Source organism: Stegostoma tigrinum, chromosome 11, assembly GCF_030684315.1.
Source record: "Stegostoma tigrinum isolate sSteTig4 chromosome 11, sSteTig4.hap1, whole genome shotgun sequence".
Taxonomy (NCBI): Eukaryota; Metazoa; Chordata; class Chondrichthyes; order Orectolobiformes; family Stegostomatidae; genus Stegostoma; species Stegostoma tigrinum.
The window spans coordinates 12,992,387-13,017,164 of NC_081364.1; the positions used below are offsets into that span (position 1 = coordinate 12,992,387).

Here is a 24,778-nt window from a genome sequence, read left to right on the forward strand (position 1 = left end):
CCTCATCTACCCCAAGCACATTCAAAAAATTCTTATACAAAATAAAAACGTCAGCTTATTTATTTTTGCAATTTAATTTTGAAACGTTGAACTCTTAGTGCCAATTTGACTGATATGTGTTAATCCAGCGCACATCTCCTGGGAATGGACCATTAATCTTCCTGGTCTGCACCCATTCTCCTTCATACTACAACCATTTTATTTTAAATAAATGATAGCAACATGAAGCAGAACTGTTGGTTCATCCTCAGGGTCTGTCATGAGTGAGCTAGATTCAGTCAAAATGACATTGAGACTGCAACCAGAGGAGAGGATATAAATAGGGGCAAAAACAAAGCTGCTGGAAAAGCTCAGCAGGTCTGGCAGCATCTATGAAGGAGAAAATAGAGTTAATGTTTTGGGTCCAGTGATCTTTCCTCAGAACTCAGAAAATAAATAGGAGCCTGGGTTTCTACTGATGATAAGGAGACAACCTATCTGGATGACAGATAATAGCATTGTTGGGTCCAACTTCAATGATCCCATAACTATATTGCTATTGACCAAGACTGCACGGATCACACAGGGAAGAATGTTTACAAAAAGACAGCTCCAGTGGAACTACACCACATCCACGGGTCACTGCCAGCAGAAACAGAAACATTGAGGGCCATAAATTTCATTGTAATAAGATTTCGAGAAACAATGCACCGAAGTGGCAATATTCCATTCTTTGTGGTGAAAGATGTACTGTCTTAGTGTGGCTACCTAGAAATTCCCAGGAACTTCATATCCAACGGTGATTTTACTCTTTGACCTTCTAAAGTCTGCACAAAAGCAGACAAAGATAATGATGATTTGTGTTGCAGTTTCTGCATAACCACAAGAGGTTGAAAAATATTCTAGTAAAATATTGTAATGGGAGTGAGGAGGTGGGCTTTACAAATGCCCGATTGTAAATATCTATTGTTAGTCCACTCGGAGGCCAAGATGGCATTTTTCTTGATATTTCATGAGCGTCAACCTATGCAATTCATTCTGACCAAGGAAGCATGAGAAACAAAGATAGGTGGAGAAAGCATAGGTATGAAGAAGGGAAGTATATGTGCATGGCTAAAATATAGCATAGGAAGAAAAGACATGTTTTAAAATTTTCTTTATTTTCTTAAGAGTCAAAAACCTTTTCTTTAAACTGTAGTTGCGTAAATTAGCAGTCTAAACATCTTCACCACTTTTCAAACCATCTTTTTAAATTGACTTGATTATTTTACATGTTACAGCACAAGAAATTACACCATGTAAACCCCACCATGTTGTGTGACAAAATATAAGCGTGAGAACTACAAGCATGCAACTACATGTACATATTACAAGTCGCCCACATGCAACAGCCTTCCTCTGTGCATCTTATTTTCTTCACAGCACAGAAGACTCTGCACATTTCTGCCACAGATAGTTTACTCTCTTAACAAATATATTTCCAAATACATACACATTGTTACAAATTTAGCCTTTTTTTAAACTATTTAAACTTTTTTTGTTGTCATTTGAAAGTTTCCGTAGTTTGTCACCTGGCTATATACATAATTTCAAACGACTTCTAATTTGTGTCTGATGAATCTGTGCCAGGGCACCGACAGACAGGCAGTTTTTGGAATTTTCCCAAAGAAGCTGTCTAGAAATTTATACACAAAAGTAAAAGCTTTGCTTAAAATAATGCTTACCATTACCAGCCTATGAAGTTCACACTATGAAACACTGAATGCCCTTCCTCTGCACCCCAAAGCTTTCAAAACATGTACATTTTCTATCATAGAATATCTGCCAACAACGTTTTTTTCTGCCAAATCTGAAACGCAGGACGTGGTTTAAAGAGACATGTGGACCATATAGTGACCAATTAAGTGTTACACCTGCAACCCCAATACTGGACATGAATAGGAAACCTAATTTGAGAACCCCAAATTTCTGTCTTAAATGGAATACATTGAGCATCGAAATGAAGCATAATATAATTAACAGAAGAAATGTGCTGATTTATTCGCTGGGAATGGAGATGTATGTAAACTAAACTCTGCTATACAGTGTGAAAAGCTCTGACAGCTACAAAAATTCTGCTGGATAGGGGAGCTGCGGGATTTGGAATGCTCTGTTGATTTAGCAGCCCATTGGAACTGGGTTCATGGCTTTGGCGGTAGGGATCACCAGGCTGACATTTCTGACAACGCAGTTCCCACGCTGGAAACTTTAGGGATCCTCCTGGTGTGATGCTGACCAAGAGCACCAGCGGGCTGGCCGGTTGGCTGGGGAGATTGGGAAGTCATGAGCATAGCCAGGCCGTAATTTCACTGGACTAAAAATCGCGAGCAGACCCTTGCCATTTCCCAAAACGTAAGAACTCCGTGTCAGAAGAAGAACATTGCCCACGATGGACTGAACATCCTCCTTCTGCACCATTATAATTCTATGATTCTGTGAGAAACTGAAAAGTGAGCTGCAAGAGCCTAGGGAAAGGACAGCCTGATATTAAAACATTCTAATAAGATCTACCCACCCATACAATCCAGAGCAGGGGCACCCCAGGGGGAACAAGTATAATCTGTGGTTTTAAACAAAAAACTGCAATTAAAGTAGTTCTTTTCTCCTCCTAAGTAAAATGATCGAAAAGAATAATAGCCTAGACATGTACTATGTGGATACACTGTGGGCAAAAAAAAAATGACAGGCAGATTTAAGCTTTGGCTACAGCACTCCCTCCAAGTTTTTCATCCTAGATTCACTTTGGCCAAGATAGTATTCAAACATGCCAATTATTGCTTCAAAATCTCACAGACTTTTTAACACATGCCCTGTTGGAACTAACTACGGCAATTATTGAATCTGTATGATGCTTCAATTTATTTAATTTTCTTGTTAATGTGTATGATCCGTTTGATCATGCCTTCCACTCATAACTTTTAAAAATGTGAAACTTTTTTTTAAAACTTTGTACAATAAGTTCTCTGTGCAAGCGATGACGGTTTCAGCCATTTTGTCCTTCCCATGCTTCGGCAGCAGATTTGTGGGGACTGGCTGCCTCTCCGTTACACCGGGGGGAGGTCTCTGCTGTCACGCCGACCTTCGCGGAGTTGTCTGCCTGGCTGGGCGACGCCACGGTGCCGCTCGCTGACTTGTTCTCAGCTTCGCCCGATGGAGCGGGCGCTGCTATTGGCGATTTGTTGCCTGTCTCACTTTGCTCAGGTGCCCGCAGGCGTTTCATGATCGTCGTTACCCTCACTGCTTTCTGCATGTCAGAGAGACAGAACAAAAAGTAAAAAGGGAAAGGGCAAGACGTACACGCATTGTGGATGAATGAATGAATGAATGATAGATTGATTGATTGGTAGAGTCTCCGCAGATTGGACTGCTTTCTTGTTTTAATTCCCTTTATTTGCTTTAAACGACAGAATGAACGCTCAGCAGTTACAAAATCTTCAATGGACCTGTGACAGACACCTTTAATCAGTAAAGGAATCAAAAGTTATGAGTAAGAGGCAAGAAAGTGTTGTTGAGAATTGTCAGCCACTCCCTCATTGAATGGCCTACATCTGCTCCTACATCTTATGGTCTCCCTTCATAATCAACATGTGTATTTACGTAACAGGGTTCTGATGTGAGATGAAGGCACAGTTACAGCACTTAAAAGACATTTAGACAGCTGCATGAATAGGAAGGGTTTAGATGGATATGGGCCAAATGCAGACGAATGGGTCTAGTTTAGTTTGGGGAACTCGGTCAACATGGACAAGTTGGATCAAGGGGCTGTTTCCATGTGTAAGACTTTGAGTACATCATCTCACTTGTGCTGTTTATACTAATCCTACCTATGCCTCCTTTATTCGGTATGGTGTGGCATGGTAGCTCAGAGGCTAGTGCTGTTGCCTCATATCACCAGGCACCTGAGTTTGATTCCACCCTTGGGTGACTGGAGTTTGCACATTCTCTGTGTATCTGGGTGCTCCAGTTTCCTCCCACAGTCCAATGATGTGCAGATTAGGTGGATTGGCCATGCTAAATTGCCCATAATGTAGATTAGTCATGGGAAATACAGACAGTATTATGGGGTGGGTCTGGGTGGAGTGCTCTTTGGAAGGTCAGTGTGAACTCAGTGGACTGAATGGCTTACTTTCACACTTTAGGGATTCTAAGATTCCATGCATGCTACTGCTAAATCACAGGACACCAAAGGTACATGGATATACACAGAATAACAACACAATGTCGGCAAAATGTATCGAAATGTTTGCAGTCTCTTCTGACTATGCTGTTACTATGATTACATTGCCGTCTGAAGCTCCAAAGTTTTACTGCTGTCATGAACGCCTCCCATTATTACTGCATATGATCTAATGAACATATTCCAGGTCATCAGTGAACTTGGATGGGTGAATTTCATATCTACAAATCTGCTCTTTATTCTGTCAAAATATCTGTGCCTGAACTTTTTTTTGCACAATGCATCACATGCTCAGCAGATGACTGTGTTAACTCAGTGGGTAAAGCTTCGTTGCAAGGGCTGACCACTGGTTCAAGAGCTGGTGGGAAATATGCGTCATTTCCATGGGAGACCACAATGTTTCAGAGATCACTAGCTGGATTCTGAGATTCAGGTGAGTAAAGGTGGGATGCAGATTAGGGAATGTTACTTACAAGGCAATGGCCATTGGACAGGCAAAGGTAGCTGGATGCCTTCCAATGACTGCCCTGTGCAGGATTACAGGACAATGCGGATGGGCAGCACGGTTACTCAGTATTTAGCACTGCTGCCTCACAGCACCAGGGACCCAGGTTCAATTCCAGTCTTGGGTGACTGTCTGTGTGGAGTTTGCACATTCTCCCCGTGTCTGCATGGGTTTCCTCTGGGTGCTCTGGTTTCCTCTCACAGTCCAAAGATGTGCAGGGTAGGTGGATTGGCCATGCTAAATTGCCCGTAGTGCCCAGGATGTTTAGGTGAGGTGGGTTAAACATGGGAAATCAGGGGAATGGGTCTGGATGGGATGCTCTTCGGAGGGGTGGTGTGGATTTGTTGGGCTGAATGTCTGTTTCTACACTGTGGAGATTCTATTATCTATGAGATAGTCTTGTCAGATAGGCTGAAGAGTGGCAAATAGAATTTAATCTTGAAAAATACGAGATGATGTTTTAGGGAGGACTAATAAGACAAGAAAACAATGAGACAAATGTCCATTTCTCATTGTCATAGTAGAGGTGAAGTGAGTATATTGGCTGGAACATCATAAGAACATAAGAAATATGAACCACCTGACCCATTGAGCCTGTCCCACCATTTAATAAGATCATGGCTGATCTTTTTGTGGAACCTTCTCCAATTACCTAACTGCTCACCATAACCTTTAATTTCTTCACTGTTCAAAAATCTATCTAGCTTTGCCTTAAACACATTCAATGCCTCAACTGCTTCACTGGGCGAGGAATTCCACAGATTTGCAGCCCTTTAGGTGGAGAAGTTCCTCTTCAATTCAGTTCTAAATCTGCTCCCTGTCATTTTGTGGCAATGCCCCCAGTTCTAGTTTCTCCTGCCAATGGAAAAAAGCTCTCTGCTTCTATCCTGGCTATTCCTCTTTTATCAGGAGGATCCCCTGAATTTGTAACATGGGATTTTCAACAATCATCATTGAATTATTTAGAGTTAAGATAAACCTAATGATTATGTCACTGAGCTAGCAATTTTGAGAACTAAACTAATGATTTGGAGATGTGTGCTCAAAACCTACCATTGAAAGCTGTGAAATTTAAACTCCATTAAATAAATATGGAATTAAAACAAAATTAACATCATAGTGGTCATCATGAAACTGAAAGATTTACTTAGCAAACTCAACTGGTTCATTAATATCCTTCTGGGAAGGAAATTGAATGTTCTGGTCCAAGAGTGACTCCAGACCCATATCAGTGTGGTTGATTCTAAAATCTAATTAAAATGCTCAAACAGCTTTGCTAATGTTGGTTTTTCTAGTGACACCAGTAACAAGTGAATGAAGGAAGAAAAAATCCATCTAAACCAGTGGGTGGCATGGTGGCTCAGTGGTTAGCACTGCTGCTTCACTGCACCAGGGGCCCAGGTTTCATTCCAACCTTGACTGACTGTCTGTGTGGAATTCTCCCCATGTTTGTGTAAATTTCCTCTGGGCTATCTGGCACAGTTCAAAGATGGAACAAAAACAAAGTTGATGGAAAAGCTCAGCAGGTCTGGCAGCATCTGTGGAGGAGAAACAGAGTTAACGTTCTGGGGCCGGCGACCCTTCCTCAGAACTGATGGTTGCTGGGAAAACTTCAGTTTATATGCCTTTTTTTTAAAGAGATGAGGCCTGTGGGGCATGAGCAGGTTGAAACAATGGGTCTACCTTGACAGAACTGTTTACGGATTTTTGGCAGGAGGTAGAAACGAGCTGTGCGGGGTTGGGGGACTATTAGCTTGGAAGCGGATGGGGGGAGATCACTGAATGAAATGAGAGCTGTAACCATAGTGGATACAATGGCCTGATGTGCCATGGTGAAGTCATGGTCCAGGGGATGGTAGGAGGTGGTATCTGAGAGCTGGCGCTCAGCCTCTGCAAGGTAGAGGCCAGTATGCCAGACAACAACAGCACCACCCTCATAGGCAGGCTTGATGACAAAGTTAGAGTTAGATTTGAGTGCACAAAGTGCAGTCAGTTCAGAGGGAGATAGCTTGGATTTGTTGAGAGGGGCAGTGAAGCTGAGGCATCTGATATCATGTTGACAGTTCTCAATGAACAGATTGAGTGCATGGAAAAGGCCGGAGGGGTCCAGGTGGAGGGAGAGTGCTGGAGGTGGGCAAAGGGGTCTTTGGGGCAGGTAGAAGACTCTTTTCCAAAGAAATGAGCATGGAGGCGAAGGCGGCGGAAGAACAGTTCGACGTCATGCTGTGCCTGAAATTCGTTAAGGTGGGACGCAGAGGGATAAAACTGAGGCCTTTGCTGAGTACAGAGCATTCAATGATGTGCAGGTTAGGTTGATTGGCCATGCTATGTTGCACATTGTGTCCAGGGATGTACAGGCTAGGTGGATTAGCCTTGGGAAATGCAGGGTTACAGGTTTGGGGTGAGGGAGTGGGATGCTTTTCAGAGGAGTGCTGCAGACTCAATGGGCTGAATGGGCTTTTTATGAACCAACCTAACAAATTTCTTGTTTTAACTGCAGGATTGTAAATCCCCCTAATGCAGCACACCTCTAGTAATGAATTACATTATGAAATTAAATGTTATGGAGCATGTGTTCTTCATTTTATAAGTCCCACTATCATTAGATTCATAGAGATGTACCGCACAGAACTAGATCCTTCGGTCTAACTCATTCATGCTGACCAGATAGGCTAAATTAATCTACTTCCATTTACCAGCATTTGGCTCATATCCCTATAAAACCCTTCCTATTCATATAGCCATCCAGATGCCTTTTAAATGTTGTGATTGTACCAGCCTCCACCACTTCCTCTGGCGGCTCGTTTTTATACATGCACCATCCTCTGCATTTCATTTCAAGTTTCTAGTATAGTTTGAGTCGCTATCTTATTGCATTGAAAATGATGTACCAGTCAAGTGGGTTGAATGTAGAAGATGAGAACATACTCCACTGCAGACACAAACATCTATAACAATGATGTGATCACATAACAACAGTTAAAGCCAGGAAAAATGGTATTTACTTCAAGTACCTTCCATTTCGCTTTGGCGAAGTTTTTCTCAATTTGAGCACAGACACCATCCTTGATGTTCTTGTCTGAAGCTGCGTTTCCTGAAATCCTGTGTGGGCAAGGAGAGAAACAGTTGGAAACAAATTGGAGTATTTTGACAGACTTTGCTTACCCAAACGAAAAGAAAATGAAAAATCTCAACAACTTGGGCAGTAACTGTGAAAGAAAAGAAGATTCTTACAGAGGTGTCGGGGTCTCATCTGCTGACTGGAGAGACGGTGAGAGACCCATGGTGCCTCGTCTTGGGACAGCATGAGTAACCACATGCTGAAAAGTTGAGGCCAACAGCAGATCTTTCCATGGAATCAAGAACCTAGGTCCTTCCACATGGGAGTTGCTATACAGTTAGAGTCTGACAAGTCTTAGTGCTCACCAGTACCACTGAAATGGCTGCTCCCCATGTAAATGGACAGGGAACACATGGTGTCGTGAAGTCCTCTCAGTGACTTCAGAGAGAGGTGCGCACCACAAGGAAGACCGTTGCCAGAAGGACCACAGCCCCTCTGCCAAATCCCAGAGTCACAAAGGACCCAGGCCAAATGTAATGTGGGGGTAGTTACAGGACTTCATGTTCACTTTCTGTTCTGCCCCCAAGGGCCAGGGAGGTGTCTCTCAGCAGGGACACCCTCTTCCCAAAATTGCACACATTGCCTTTGATCAAGGAACCGCCAACAGCAGCCTGATCCTAAACTCTGAGGTAACAAGTGGCCACACAGTTTGACCTTGTTGTGCACACCTAATGGTGAAAGGCTTGCTTACAGCTGGAGTTATCTCAGTGGTGGTCGTAGAAGGCCCTTAACTGGTCCTTAATTGACCACAAGAGCTTCAATTGATGGCAGAGGGTAGGAAGGGCATTTCTCACTGAGAACTTAATTTCTGGCAAAACTGGGTGAGGGTTCAGGTACATTACTATCCTGTTAAATGCTCCTTCTGCTCTCAAGCTCATCACCAGTGAGAAAAGATTCTGTTCAACGTTTCATACTGAAATGACCTTTCAGCAAATCATTTCAGCCTGAAATGTTAGATCTGTCACTCAGTTGTTGAGTATTTCCAGCAGGTTTTGTTTTAGTTTCATATCTTCAGCATTTACATGATTTTCCTCTTGCTAATCCAGTCTTAGTTCCAGCTTACCATTCATGGTTTATGGCTTCTTGAGCTGTTATCCTTGTGTCCTGGTCAACCTCCATCAAGCGACTCACCAAATCTTTTGCTGGTTAGAAATACAACATCTTTAAAAATGGACATTGCAAAGCCTTACTTCCTTATGTCAACTTTGTTTGCGAGACTGTCCTTGTTATATTTATAATGGAAACTGTTGAAATAAAATTCATCATTGACAAGCACAGCCATCTTGATCGACACTCTTACAACCTGCTTCTGGTGAGGATTCTCCATTCTTTCAGCTTCTCCAACTGTTCAGGTGATGCAACTTTCTATACTAACACAACACAGAACATAGAAAATTACAGCACAGTACAGGCCCTTCGGCCCTCTATGTTGTGCCGACCTGTCATACCAATCTGAAGCCCATCTAACCTACACTATTCCATGTACGTCCATATGCTTATCCAATGATGACTTAAATGTACTTAAAGTTGGCGAATCTACTACCGTTGCAGGCAAAGCGTTCCATTCCCTTACTACTCTCTGAGTAAAGAAACTACCTCTGACATCTGTCCTATATCTTCCACCCCTCAATTTAAAGCTATGCCCCCTCGTGCTCGCCGTCACCATCCTAGGAAAAAGGCTCTCCCTATCCACCCTACCTAACCCTCTGATTATTTTATATATTTCAATTAAGTCACCTCTCAACCTTCTTCTCTCTAATGAAAACAGCCTCAAGTCCCTCAGCCTTTCCTCGTAAGACCTTCCCTCCATACCAGGCAACGTCCTAGTAAATCTCCTCTGCGCCCTTTCCAAAGCTTCCACATCCTTCTTATAATGCAGTGACCAGAACTGTATGTAATACTCCAAGTGTGGCTGCACCAGAGTTTTGTACAGCTTCACCATAACCTCTTGGTTCTGGAACTCGATCCCTCTATTAATAAAAGCTAAAACACTGTATGCCTTCTTAACAGAGATAATGGGAACTGCAGATGCTGGAGAATCCAAGATAATAAAATGTGAGGCTGGATGAACACAGCAGGCCCAGCAGCATCTCAGGAGCACAAAAGCTGACGTTTCGGGCGTAGACCCTTCATCAGAGAGGGGGATGGGGTGAGGCCCTGTCAACCTGGGCGGCAACTTTCAAAGATATGTGTACATGAACACTGAGATCTCTCTGCTCATCTACGCTACCAAGAATCTTACCATTAGCCTAGTAGTTTGCATTCCAGTTACTCCTACCAAAGTGCATCACCTCACACTTGTCCGCATTAAACTCCATTTGCCACCTCTCAGCCCAGCTCTGCAGCTTATCTATGTCCCTCTGTAACCTACAACATCCTTCGTCACTATCCACAACTCCACCGACCTTAGTGTCGTCTGCAAATTTACTAACCCATCTTTCTATGCCCTCATCCAGGTCATTTATAAAAATGACAAACAGCAGTGGACCCAACACCGACCCTTGCGGTACGCCACTAGTAACTGCTCTCCAGGATGAACATTTCCCATCAACTACCACCCTCTGTCTTCTTTCAGCAAGCCAATTTCTGATCCAAACTGCTATATCTCCCATAATCCCATTCCTCCGCATTTTGTACAATAGCCTACAGTGGGGAACCTTATCGAATACCTTGCTGAAATCCATATACACCACATCAACCGGTTTACTCTCATCTACCTGTCTGATCACCTTCTCAAAGAACTTGATAAGGTTTGTGAGGCACGACGTTCCCTTCACAAAACCATGCTGACTATCCCTAATCAATTTATTCTTTTCTAGATGATTATAAATCCTATCCCTTATAACCTTTTCCAACACTTTGCCAACAACTGAGGTAAGGTTCACTGGTCTATAATTACCAGGGTTGTCTCTACTCCCCTTCTTGAACAGGGGAACCACATTTGCTATCCTCCAGTCAGAGATAATGGGAACTGCAGATGCTGGAGATTCCAAGATAATAAAATGTGAGGCTGGATGAACACAGCAGGCCAAGCAGCATCTCAGGAGCACAAAAGCTGACGTTTCGGGCCTAGACCCTTCATCAGAGAGGGGGATGGGGGGAGGGAACTGGAATAAATAGGGAGAGAGGGGGAGGCGGACCGAAGATGGAGAGTAAAGAAGATAGGTGGAGAGGGTGTAGGTGGGGAGGTAGGGAGGGGATAGGTCAGTCCAGGGAAGACGGACAGGTCAAGGAGGTGGGATGAGGTTAGTAGGTAGCTGGGGGTGCGGCTTGGGGTGGGAGGAAGGGATGGGTGAGAGGAAGAACCGGTTAGGGAGGCAGAGACAGGTTGGACTGGTTTTGGGATGCAGTGGGTGGGGGGGAAGAGCTGGGCTGGTTGTGTGGTGCAGTGGGGGGAGGGGATGAACTGGGCTGGTTGAGGGATGCAGTGGGGGAAGGGGAGATTTTGAAACTGGTGAAGTCCACATTGATACCATATGGCTGCAGGGTTCCCAGGCGGAATATGAGTTGCTGTTCCTGCAACCTTCGGGTGGCATCATTGTGGCAGTGCAGGAGGCCCATGATGGACATGTCATCAAGAGAATGGGAGGGGGAGTGGAAATGGTTTGCGACTGGGAGGTGCAGTTGTTTGTTGCGAACTGAGCGGAGGTGTTCTGCAAAGCGGTCCCCAAGCCTCCGCTTGGTTTCCCCAATGTAGAGAAAGCCGCACCGGGTACAGTGGATGCAGTATACCACATTGGCAGATGAGAACACCTCCGCTCAGTTCGCAACAAACAACTGCACCTCCCAGTCGCAAACCATTTCCACTCCCCCTCCCATTCTCTTGATGACATGTCCATCATGGGCCTCCTGCACTGCCACAATGATGCCACCCGAAGGTTGCAGGAACAGCAACTCATATTCCGCCTGGGAACCCTGCAGCCATATGGTATCAATGTGGACTTCACCAGTTTCAAAATCTCCCCTTCCCCCACTGCATCCCTCAACCAGCCCAGTTCATCCCCTCCCCCCACTGCACCACACAACCAGCCCAGCTCTTCCCCCCCACCCACTGCATCCCAAAACCAGTCCAACCTGTCTCTGCCTCCCTAACCGGTTCTTCCTCTCACCCATCCCTTCCTCCCACCCCAAGCCGCACCCCCAGCTACCTACTAACCTCATCCCACCTCCTTGACCTGTCCGTCTTCCCTGGACTGACCTATCCCCTCCCTACCTCCCCACCTACACCCTCTCCACCTATCTTCTTTACTCTCCATCTTCGGTCCGCCTCCCCCTCTCTCCCTATTTATTCCAGTTCCCTCCCCCCATCCCCCTCTCTGATGAAGGGTCTAGGCCCGAAACGTCAGCTTTTGTGCTCCTGAGATGCTGCTTGGCCTGCTGTGTTCATCCAGCCTCACATTTTATTATCTTGCTATCCTCCAGTCGTCTGGTACTATTCCTGTAGACAATGACGAGTTAAAGATCAATGCCAAAGGCTCGGCAATCTCCTCCCTGGCTTCCCAGAGGGTCCTAGGAATATATCAACCTTTTTCCTCACCTGTAGATTCCCTCCCACCATAGTTGACAGAACTCTCGACTTCTATTTTGTGGAGCTTGGTTCTTACCACTTCCCATCCCAGAAGTACAATAGGACTTTCTTTGTTGTCACCTTCTACCCTAGTAGCCTCTTCTTAATGTTTCAAAGGGACTGTTTCCTCCATGATCTTCTGTCCTTGGCCTCAGTCAATGCCCCCCAGAAAAAAGCCCGAAGTTTACAGCACTAGTCCATGCAACTGCTCCTTTTTTCCTCTTTTCTTCGCTACTGAGGTCCAGGATCCCATCCAGTCGAAATAGTGGTTTATTTGTTCCACTTGCTTGTAAGGGCCTGTACTGTGCTGTAATGTTCTATGTTCTATGTGCTTATTGCTCTCGCTCTGACTTTTCTATCCTTGGTCTACTAAAATATCCTAGTGAAATTCAACGCAAGCTTGAGGAACAAAAGCTCACCTTTCTTCAGAAACTTTGCAGCCTTCCAGACTCCAACACTTTTAGATTGTAACCTTTGTTCCCAGTTTTTTTTCATCTCTCATTCTTTTGTCCCTTTGCTTTCAGATATCAGCTATTCAGGATCCTGACATTTACACCTCCTCTTGCACCGTGTCCTGTGCTATGAGAACTATAGTCATTTAAACTCTCGTGTCCTTCACTCTATGACAGGCCTTACCTTTTGTTCTTTCTCACTTGCTCAAATTGCATCACATTTTTAACTTTTCTCAGTTCTGATGAATGGTCACAGGCCTGAAGTGTTAACTCTATTTCTCTCTCCACAGACCTAGTGGCTTAATCACATTTGTGCACCATAATCTAATAAACTTGCCTATTAACTACGATTCAATTGTGGACAGCACTTTGTCTGGTTTATTTGGCTGCCATCAGATACTAAAATTAATGAAACAGCTCCAGGTTAATTTCACTAATGTGGTGTTTATCGACAATTGGTAGGTTGCTTATGTAGAGTTAATGAATCACAAATGAATAACACAAAGACTGAAGAAACAATGCTACTACTCAAGAAAAAAAAACTTGAAGGTTACCCCAAAGTTGTGGCCTTTCAATCTTCAGGCATTGGAAGTTGGGCCGGAAATCTTTCTGTTCCTTTGCCCTAACTTTGCTAGAAATGTGCATCTATGTGAGTACATGAGGTTTCTTTTGCACTTCCAGGGAAGTGGTGAAGTTGGGACAACTTCAAAGACATTCCCTCTCATGCCATGACTTTCTAGGAGGCAAAAAAACTACTGGTTGAATATTCTTTAAGTGTTTAGAGTTTCCAATAGAGGGGGCTGGAAACCAAGATTTGGTGATTGAAAGGCTTCATCCTCTGATGAACTTTGAAATGATACTGAAGGTGGCAGATCAGACTCAAGCTCAAATCCAAGATATCGATTTATGAAAGTAAAGTAGAGCTCTGTGGCTCTATTCTTGGTAATTCTCTTAAATGCACAATATGCATTGAAAACATATCCTTATTTTCAACCAATAACACCACTGGTTCCTCAAATGAGTCAGTAACCAGTTCTATAGCACCACTAAGTCTTTTAGATTTCCAACAGCCACCTTCTGCAGCATTGTTCCACAGTGTAGTATATTGACTGCCTACTCACTGATACTATTTTCCCAGGTTTGAAGACTTTTCAACAAGGATTAACCCATAAATGCCCTTTATTGGCAATAACCCACATCAGTAATTCTCAACTAGAATCAGATCAACTAAGCGTTCAGCTAGTCAGGAGTCCTCACTCCTGTAGATGAACTGAATGTCATGTTTGGCCTCTTAGCAACAATGGCTACATTTTAGGAGGCTGTTGAGTACCTTTGAGGTTTGAATGGTTCTATCAAAATATGAGATCTCTGGACAGCATCTAAATTTCAGCCAAATTCAACAATTTCTTCGTACATTGCGTGTGGGTGATGCTGGCTAGGCCAGTATTTATTGTTCAGAGGACAGTTAAGAGTCAGCCACTTCACTGTGGTTCTGAAATCACGTGTAGGCTAGACTAGGCCAGCAGATTTCTTCCCTAAAGGACATTAGTAAACCAGGTGGATTTTTACAAGAATTGATGCTGCGTTTTTGTTGTTCCATGTTTTTATTGAATTCACTATCTGCCATTATCAGGTTCGGACCCACGTCTCCAGAACATCAACCTGGGATTCTGGATTATTAGGTCCAAAGACAACTTGCTTCCCTGTAGCAACACTGTCTTCACTGGTTGAAATTTGTAAACAATTCTTATATTTGATAATTTCAGTTCTGGGATTTATTTCTTTAAATCTTAAGGGAGAGAGTCTAAATTTATCAAGAGGTTTAAAAAGTTTGGTTGCGCACTGCAAATAATAAACACTTGAACGGTAGTAGAAATCTGGAGTTTCACCATCAAAAGATCCTAATGAGGAAGTTTTGAGGCTGACATCAATAAAACTTCAGTGAGGATTTTGAGGGATACAGAAGATGGGAAAATAAATGGAACAGTATACGGAGATAACAAAGTGTAGAGCTGGATGAACACAGCAGGCCAAGCAGCATCTTGGGAGCAGAAAAGCTGACGTTTCGGGCCTAGACCCTTCATCAGAAAGGAACTAGGCCCGAAACATCAGCTTTTGTGCTCCTAAGATGCTGCTTTGCCTGCTGTGTTCATCTAGTTCTACATTTTGTTATCTTGGATTCTCCAGCATCTGCAGTTTCCATTATCACAGGAACAGTGTATGAAACAGGCTGAAAGGGACCGAATGGTCCGCTCCTGCTCCAATATTGTGAAGCGCCAACTTAATGCTTACCAGCTTCTGAAATGTCATCCCAGTATGGAGAATCAAACTCATAGTCCCCAGCTAGGATTTTTCGGAATAAGTTCTTGTCATGGTTTTCATAATCTTCATCGTCATTTTCATCATAAAAAGGTGGATTCCCTGATAACCTGAGGGAAAAATTGTGGATTAGAAGAGGAACTTTGATTCTAAAGAATTCAGTTTCCATCAGGTGGATTGAAATCTGAAAGTCCAGCCAAGTTTTACAGCAGGATTTCAGTACAATCATCTAGGCCATCACTTAAAAGCAATAGCAAGGAAGTGCTACCAGACTGTGGACAGGATTTTAAACTGAGGTCCCCACCCAGTTCTTTCACTGACCATAAGGCGCTCTTCAAAGAACTGCAAGAAATGTCTCCACAGTGACCTGACCAACATCTAGCTCGCGACTAAGATTTAGTAGCATGGTGGCTTTGGACAAGTTAGTTAGGAAGGAGCTGTTCCTGTTCATAAAAGGATTACGAATGAGAGGGCACAGAATTAAGGTGATTTTCAAAAGAAGCAAATGTGAGGTTAAGATTTTTACCTCACACCGGTATGGATCTAGAACACACTGCCTGGAAGTGTGGTGGACACAGGCTCAATTGAGATATTGCAGAGGGTGTTTTTTGTAGGAATACTCACAGTGCCATTTGGAAGGACGTTCCAACCACTGATGGTGAAGGAACTGTGATATAGTTCCAACTCAGTAAAGTGTGTGGAGGGAAAACTGCACAAGGTGGTGTTCCAACTGATGTGTGGCCCTTGTCCTTCTCAATGGTTGAGATTGCAGTTTTGGAAAGTGCTGTCAAAAGAGCCTTGCTGAGTTGCTGTAGCAAATCATGATAGATAGTACACAACACTGCCATTGTATGTGGGTGTTGCTGGCTAGGCCAGTATTTATTGTCTAGAGGACAGTTAAGAGTCAGTGACATCACTGTGAGTCTGAAGTCACATGTCGGCTAGACCAGGTCAGCAGATTTCCTTCCCTAAAGGACATTAGAGAACCATGTTTATTGTTCATGACAGAAAATTGTTGATTCTACTTTAGTACCGCTTTGTCAGCAATCTATGCTAAGACAGCAGTTAACAGTGGAACTATGTGAGAATGAGCAATGGATCTTGACATCAGACTTGGAAAAACATCCTGCTACGATAGTTGATCTTCCCACATGGCCATCCATATGAATTGCTTGAGTGAGAAGCTCAGTTTACCAACAGCAGTCATTTTTGTCTTCCTTAGTACGAACCTGCTTTGAAATTGCTCAGCTCTTATTTCAACTGAGATCTGTAAAATTGACAGAAGGAGAGACAGGCGGAGAGAGTGAGGGGAGAAACATTTCGCTCCAACAATCAATGCTGCATTCAGTCAAGATTTTAAACTGAATGGTTTGTGCTCTCATTTAATCATGCTACCGATTCTACCTCAGCTCCAAACAGGATACACTTACAGCCTTGGCACAGTGAACGGTGATAAATTGGGAAAGGGGGAGGACCAGAGAGACTTGAGTGTCCTTGTGTACCAGTTGAAAGAAAGGCATGCAGGTGAAGAAGACAAAGGGTATGCTGGCTTTCCTAGTGAGAGGATTCCAGTACATTGCCTTGCTGCAATTGTGCAGGGCTTTGGTGAGATCTCTGGACTATTGTGCGCAACATTTTTTCCTTACTTGGGAAAGATGTTCTGGCTATGGTGGGAGTGCAACAAAGATGTACCAGGTTGTTTCTAGGAATAGCAGGATTGATGTATGAAGATAGATTGGATCGGTTTGGACTGTAGTTACTGAGGTTTAGAAGAATGGCCGGGGGGAGGATCTTGAAGAAACTGATAACATTCTAATAGGACACAGGAAGAATATTCCTGATGACTGGGGTGTCTAGAACCAGGGGTTTCAAACTAAGGACATTGGGTAGGTCATTTAGGACTGACACGAGGAGGAATTTCTTCACCGAGAGATTGATAAGCCTATGGAATTCTTTGTCACACAAAGCGATTGAAGATAGCACATTACATGTTTTCAAGAAGAGGTTAGTTACAACTCTTAGGGCTATAGGGATTAAAGGCTGGAGGTGCAAGTGGGAACAACGGCCTATGTTGGGTGATCATCCATGATCATTTGAACGGCAGAACAGGTTCAAAGGTTTGAAGAGCCTACTCCTGCTCCATTTTCTACGTTTGCATGTTTCTTTCTTCCTGACATCTGGTTACTTGGCAACACTCCTCTATCCTGTGAGCTGTGTGACAAGTCCCAAATATTGAGTTAGTTGCAAACCTTGCAGTGCATCCCAGCATTACTCAGGGAGGGCAGAATTCATGAGAAATGAATAAGTTACTGCGTTAAAAGAGATGCTCCAGGAACAGCTCGACTTTTAACAGCTGAATGTGAGTAAGCGAATCTGAAGACAAAGTTCTTGACACTTAGAGCTGTTAGCTGCCACCTGAGACAGTGAACATGGATCTGATTGGAACAGGTTGCTATCAGAAGCAGGCATGCTGATTGCCAACCGGCTTGGAACAGGCTATCACATAATGTAGTTCATGCCATCTTCTGGAATAAACTGTCAACTGGTGCTTTGTTGAAGCATCCAAATAGGAATTGATAAAAAGGTGTTGCTGACTTGTTACTAAGGGAATGTCTAATTTGAATTTTCCAAGCAAGCTGCTTCATTAATTGCATTAATGCTGAGCTCTGTTTAATAGATGCTGTTTATTTTTCCCGTTCTCCGGTTTTCTTATGTAGTACGTAACCAGACAAGCAGCAAATCAAACTAGGACATTATCCTTTCCTACCACATAATAGCACTTCTGGGCTGTGTAGCTTATAGTCCCACTTCTGGGATTTTCCAGGATGCCTACCTACCTCTGACACTGATCCTTATCCCTATTACTGATTTCTCCATTGTCAATATCGCTGTGATTACACGCGGCAAACTCCTTCAGCCTACTTACCTTCTAAGTTGAAACATCTGAACTTGATCCTCTTTGTTGGAGCAATTGCCAAAGAGAAAGGACTAAACAGTCCAAAATTTAAGCATTGTTCTTATATCTCTCACACCCTTTCAGGGTGTCCTGAGTCAAAGAAACTCGCTTCCCCAGAAAACAGTGGAAGCAGGTTCATTAAATACTCTAAAGTCAGTGACATAGATTCTTGCCCAACAATGGATTCAAAGTTTGCTGGGAATCCGCAGGGAAATGGAGTTTGAGGCCATAATCAGATCAGCTGCACTCGTATTAAATGGAGGAGTAGGCTTGAGAGATCAATTGGCCTACTGATTTCTGATTTGCATGTTCATATTTTAAGATTTTGTTTTCTATTTGAAGCGATAGTGGCAACAGTGGCAAAGCCATCATTTTTTGCCCATCTGTCATTTCCCTTGAAAATGATTGGTTTAGTCGGCCATTTTAGGGAGAAGTTCAGATCCAACCGCATTGCTGTAGGTCTGGAGTAACATATAGGCCCAGACCAGGTAAGGACATTATTGCTGGACTGTTAACCCAGAGACCCAAATAATCTTCTGTGGACCCCAGTTTGAATCCCGCCATGGCAGATGGTGGAATTTGAATTCAATAAATATCTGGAATTAACAATCTAATGATGACCATGAATCCATTGTTGATTGTCTTCAAAACCCATCTGGTCCACTAATGTCCTTTAGGGGAAGGAAGCTGCCATCCTGATCTGGTCTGGCCTACATGTGGCTCCAGACCCACAACAATGTGGTTGTGTCTGAACTGCCGCCCAGGCAATTAGGGATGGGCAACAAATGCTGCCTAGCCAGCGATGCCCTCATCCCGTGAACGAATAAAAACACTGAAGATTTCCTTCCCACAGGGACATTAGTGAACCCGTTGGGTTTTATTTTAAACAATTATCTACAGTGGGTACATAGTCACTATTAAACTAGCTCTTAATTGCAGATTTCAAACTAGAACATTGACTAGGTCTTTGGAATACTAAGCCAGTAACATGACGACTATGCCACCAGCTCCCTTAATTTAAAAGATCCTCTCACCTTAGCCTCCAACATCTGCTATCAGAGTCTTATTAGGATAATGATCTGTGAATTAAAGGAAGTAGTTTGTCCCTAATTTTATTCAGTCCATTTTTTAGTAGGCAGTTGTTCCTTGGGTACTACATCTATTGCACGTAGTTATTATGTGTTCTTGCCCAATATCTGTGAACAACCTTTTTGAATGTAGGGCATCACATTTTGGAAACGTATTCCTTCATATTCTTGTGCACTGGAACTACGTCCTGCTGATATCTACATATTTTAGCTGCCCTTCTTGTATGTTCTTTTACAGTCTTGCATAATGCTAATTGTCAAATTTTGTATTCTACAGCCTCTGATCTGTGTTAGGAAAAAGAAGAACCATTTGTGTACTTTCTGTCCTTGTCTTTCTTTTAAAATTTACCTAAGTATGTGTCTAACATCCTTCTAATGAAGCAATGTGTTGCTGTGTACGTTCTAACAGGAACAATTTAACACTAATCTCCCCCTGTTCTGTAGGGAGCATTCAATGTACACAACTGTCACATTATCTATTCTGGATTAACATGTTGAATGCTTTCTTAATAAAATTAGTTTGATCCATTAAAGGTTATGATAGAGGTGCTCAGTGGACAAAATATAATTTGTGATATTATGGTTTAAATGTTAATGCATGGGCTATTATTGGAATGTACTTGGAAATTTTCATAGACCTGAAAGTAAGCAGAATGTTAAAAGCTGATTCCCCAACACTCCTATAATCCTGAGCCCAGAAGAATTCATACGTACAGTATGTACATGATCACTCCAATGGCCCAGCAGTCAACTGGTCGTCCATATTTCTGTCGTCCAACAACCTCTGGAGCTGGAAATATACGTGAAAAAGACAACTGTAAAACAGAACAATTTCGGGAAAGCCTTCACCCTCTCCATTAGTGTCTAGCGCATATATATTTTATTACTATTGTTTATATATATTTATATGCCGAAGTGTACAGGGTCCTTTGCCTAATGATTTTGCTGTGTCTCTAAAATAATGTTACAATTAACGTTGGACACTCTTAAAACAAATGTCCCATGAAAATCACAAATGGTTTTGAGAGCTCAAGTAAGAAGAAATTTGTTTTAGTCACAGAGGATGTTAATAAAAGGTCAATTCACTGGGTTGGCTGGATTGCTGGTTTGTAGTAAACAGTGATGCCAACAACATTCGATTCCAACATTGACTGAGGTCACTACCAAAATCCCACTTTCTCAACCTCACCTGAAGTGTGGATAAACTGCCACTAGTCATCTCTCTCTAATGAGAGAGTGATCCGCTGAGACCATAATAACTTCATCTTCAATAAACCGAGGACACAGATCTAAAGCAATTCGCAAACAAGCTGAAGAGACTGAAGACTTTTTTTTGTCTTGGAAATCTGTAGTGACCACATTGCCGAAAAGGGTGGTGCACATTCAAAACAGATGGGAAATGGTGTATAGGACTAAAGGGTGAGGTGGAGAGGATGGACAGCATAATTCACACCATATAGAGGCCCCAATGTTTATGATAGAGGTAATAAGGTATATACTACCTGGAATCACGAGGAGTCTCTGGTGAAATAAACCTAAAATATTAATGTTTTCTCCATTTCTTGTCCGATAGCCAAAGGCAGATTGACAGACTATTTGGCAGCATGGCCTGCAGTACAATGATTACAACTTGAAGGCCAGAGAAGAGGGGGGGATAGAGGAAGGATGGAGGTAGAGGAGAAGACATGGTTGTAGGAGGCAAATTGCAGAGGTGGAGATTATTGTGAAACAGAAATCACAGAAGCACATTGACAGATTGTGGTGCGGGGATGGTGACTAGGATCATGAGGAGTGAGACCCCAAGTAAAATCAGAGGGTGTGGGTATTGGTTGAAAGGTCAAGGCTGGGGGCAGATTGAGTGGAGGGAGGGCAGTCAGGTGAAAGAGGACAGTTGCCTAGTGATCGTAGAATTCCTGCTTTACCTGACCCACAACTGGTCCCACAAGAGGCCAACAGTTCTTATCTCTCTTAGGCTGTGGGAACTCTGGGAAATCTAGTCTGCAGCTGATTAATCAGCTAAAACCTAAGATGTGCGGCCTCATTGACACATTTAAATTATTGGCCCGGCTCTCAAGTGCGGTTTTCCTCCCTTCCTCTCATCTCCTTGCAAATTCCACCAGAGCTAAATCCAAAGTAGGTGTTTGCATGCCAAATTCACATCAGCTTTCAGGTATTTATCAGCTTGAACTCCCTGTTCAGCTTTCTTCCTACTGGTTTTGGGGTAGGGTGTTAATGGTATGTTGGCTGTGTTGAAAAACCAGACATATTCTTATATATTTTAATGAAGGCTGAAGAGAGAAGGGAAACTAAGGGCTCAAAATTGTCCAGCCCCTGAGTGAAGTGGTGAGCCATTCAGGAATGTAAGGTGAGTTCAGAAAACTGAGCTCCTCAATGTTGACAAAACATGATTCTGTGACCAAGTCTTGAACAGTGCGATGAGAAAGTCAACAGGCAACAATGCTTGTTGCATTAGTTTACACGTCAATCTCGCCTCATTGATTTTCAGTTTCCTATTCTCCCACATGTCAGAGAGTGGGAATTTCCAATGTAAAAGTCAATATGGTAATTGGTGGCTCCCGTTCAGTACTAAATCCTCCTAGCCACCATCTTGGGTTGTAGTCTCTAACATCTCAGGTTACACTCCAAGACTGCCTGCCACCCCTCCCTACATATATGTTTGCATTGGACAGGCGTTACACATGGTCGTCAGCAGTGATCAGTCAAGGGGTTGGACATGTTGCTGTATAGCACTGTGCTACATCAATCTCACGCCCCCACCATGTGCCAGCAATATCTGTGGCAAACACACTGTATGTGCTTCGATCAAATGGCAGTTCTGTTTCTGATGCTGTCGACATGAGTTCATTTGAAGCATAACCAATGGATCATGGCGCAGCGGGGGTCATTGTTGCTGTTGCTGCGAAGGTGCAGAGAAATGGAGGAGAGGCAGATGTGTCAGCAAGCCCAAGAACAGCAGCAACCTTCAGCAGCTGCTGAACTGCCTCCACATGAAGAAATTACAGCTGAAAGTGCCCTCAGGAGGTACAGGATGCCCAGAATTTATCATGCTCGATGCCATTTCCCCTAGATCAGCAAGCCGCTTCACTGCCACAGGCTAAGGATGTCCCGGGACGTGGCATAGATCAATGTTAATTGCTGGACCCATGACCTGAAGGAGTGAATGGACATTTTTTTCTCAATGGTCGTCAAGCAGCCAGATGTGTTTAATGAGATAATGGGAACTGCAGATGCTGGAGAATCCAAGATAATAAAGTGTGAAGCTGGATGAACACAGCAGGCCAAGCAGCATCTCAGGAGCACAAAAGCTGACGTTTTGGGCCTAGACCCTTCATCAGAGATGTGTTTAATGCTCATGTATCTGGCTGTTTCCAATGATCCACAGGGAACCCGCGTGAGATCTCTCAATCTTCAACCGAGAAGGGTATCAAGGTTGTCATCAATACAATTTGTGCTAGAATACACCACTTCCTCTTGTTTTGCTGTGATAAGCTCAGAGCTGCAGTAGTCTTTGCTGATATGGCTGGCTTTCCCCCAAGGTGCAGGGTGCAATAGACTGTATGCACATCATATTGAACACATCCTATTATAACACAGCAGACTGAACCAATAGAAAGGCATTCCATTCCATCGATGTACAAGTTGTCTATGATTATTGGTACCACATCTTAGAAGTCTACACTGGGTAACCTGGAAGCTACCATGTGCCTATATCCCTGAGAACTCTCATGTTCCTGTTGTTTCAAGGGCTGGATGCCTCATAAGGACGGTTACTGGGAAAACTGGTCGACCCTCTGCAAACACAGCTAATGGCTGTACTACACAATCTCTTGATTGGGGTCAAGTGTAGATTCATTCTTTGGATCAGGGCCATCGTGGAGTAGGCAATGATCCTCCCAAAGATGAGCTGCTGATGCTTGTATCAGTCTGGGATTGGGTGAAAAACAATCCCAATGGGATGGGCCACATAATCCCGACATAATGTGCCAGGCATAACTGGAGTAGACAAAGAGAGGGTGTGATGAATGCTGATGAGTTGGGGGAACAGTGTGAAGGGCAGCTTTTGGCAGGCAGTGCTTGACTTCGCACATGGCTGGGCACCGGGAATCTCGCAGTGGTCAGTACTTCAGCCATCGCTGAACTTATGGTAGTGTAAGCAACGCACCACAGAGGTACAATGCAAGATGAGGCGAGTTGCAGAGATAACTGGTGAGGTTGCAGACATAACAGAAACCTTTACATCATAAAAGCAAATAATTGTTTTGTGCTTGTGATGATGAAATATGGAAATAATTTGCTTGGGAGGGAGCCAAATGCTTTCTTGAAGGTGGATCTTTCTTTTAACCCTAATGTCCTATTCCTTCACATCATCAGTGCTGTATGTGACAACTGAACTCTCACTAAGCCATATTTAAACCAGGCTGGAATATCTCAGTTATTGCACCAGATTGTGTATTTTTTTGTAATCAGTGCCGAAAAATAATGCAAGATTGGGCAACATGCTTTAAAATGCCTTTTCTCCTACCATCCTGTTTTCTAAAATAAAAATCAATTAGCAGAAACCTCACAGTAAGCAGAATACATTGCTGTGAAAAACATGTGTTTTGTGCAGTTCACCATCATAAATTAAACTGTGGGTGGAACAATTCGGTTCTATGGGTTTGAATGATAATTGTTGATCATTAGGCTGTCATTTGAATTCCAGGAGTGGACGCTTGTCACTGACATAATGAGCAAAGTGATAGGAATTCAAGACATAATGGTTAAATTGTCTCATTTGTTATAATTCTTCTCACTTTAAGAAAAAAAATCATTAAATATGAGTAATGCTGTCACTTATTCCCTACCTTTGCTAGTGCTAAGGTCATTCTGAGTCATAAAATTATGGAATAGTACAGCACAGAATGAGACCATTTGTGCCATCAAAACTGTTCTGGCCCCTTCAATGTACAGTCCAGTTACTCCCATGAGATGGATTTTTTCCAAGATCCCTGCAATTTTTTTCGCCTTTTGAAGTTCACCATTGAATCTTTCTCCACACCCTATCAGGCAGTGCATTCTGGGTTCAAAATATTTGTTGTGTTAAAAGGAAAGGCTTATCTCATAGTTATTAAGTCAATCACCTCAAATCTCTGCACTCTGGTCAGCGATCATTCAGCCATTGGAAACAGTTCTCGTTTCTCTGTCAAAACTCCAACACATAAGGCAAAGGAAGATAGAATCTTGACTAACAAGGGATTCAAAGGTCATTGGCAGTAGGTCAGAGTGTGGTGTTTTGGCCTCAATCAAATGAGTCACAATCTTATCAAATGGCAGGGCAGGTTCAAGGGCTGAATGGCCTTCTCTTCATTCATATCTCTCAGGGGCATGTTTTATAACAGCAGCAAATGTTGTCTGCACCAGGTAGGGATGGCAGCTTCTCATTCCTAAAACATGTTGGTGAACTTTAAGGGGCAGCTGAAATGTTACTCCCCAGATATTTTCAGTGCTTCTGGTGACATTTGGTGCAATGTCTCTGGTTAATTTGTCTCCTGAGCCCTCTATCTTGCTCTCTCCT

General features: G+C 43.2%; 1 protein-coding gene across 4 annotated transcripts in view; it reads right to left on the reverse strand.

Annotated features, from left to right (window-relative positions):
- Positions 1–1,120: 1,120 nt before the first annotated feature.
- LOC125460389 (caM kinase-like vesicle-associated protein) overlaps positions 1,121–24,778 on the reverse strand; it is a 137,571-nt gene continuing 113,913 nt past the window's right edge. For 3 of the 4 annotated variants that reach the window (XM_048547829.2, XM_048547831.2, XM_048547830.2), the window contains exons 7-11: positions 19,918–19,993; positions 15,133–15,269; positions 8,885–8,963; positions 7,706–7,802; positions 1,121–3,262 (exon numbers count right to left, since the gene is read on the reverse strand). In XM_048547829.2, coding sequence (XP_048403786.1) covers positions 3,002–3,262; positions 7,706–7,802; positions 8,885–8,963; positions 15,133–15,269; positions 19,918–19,993 — 650 coding nt within the window. In that variant the 3' untranslated portion in view covers positions 1,121–3,001. The remainder of the gene's footprint in view (positions 3,263–7,705; positions 7,803–8,884; positions 8,964–15,132; positions 15,270–19,917; positions 19,994–24,778) is intronic. The other variant, XM_048547832.2, reaches the window with a different exon arrangement.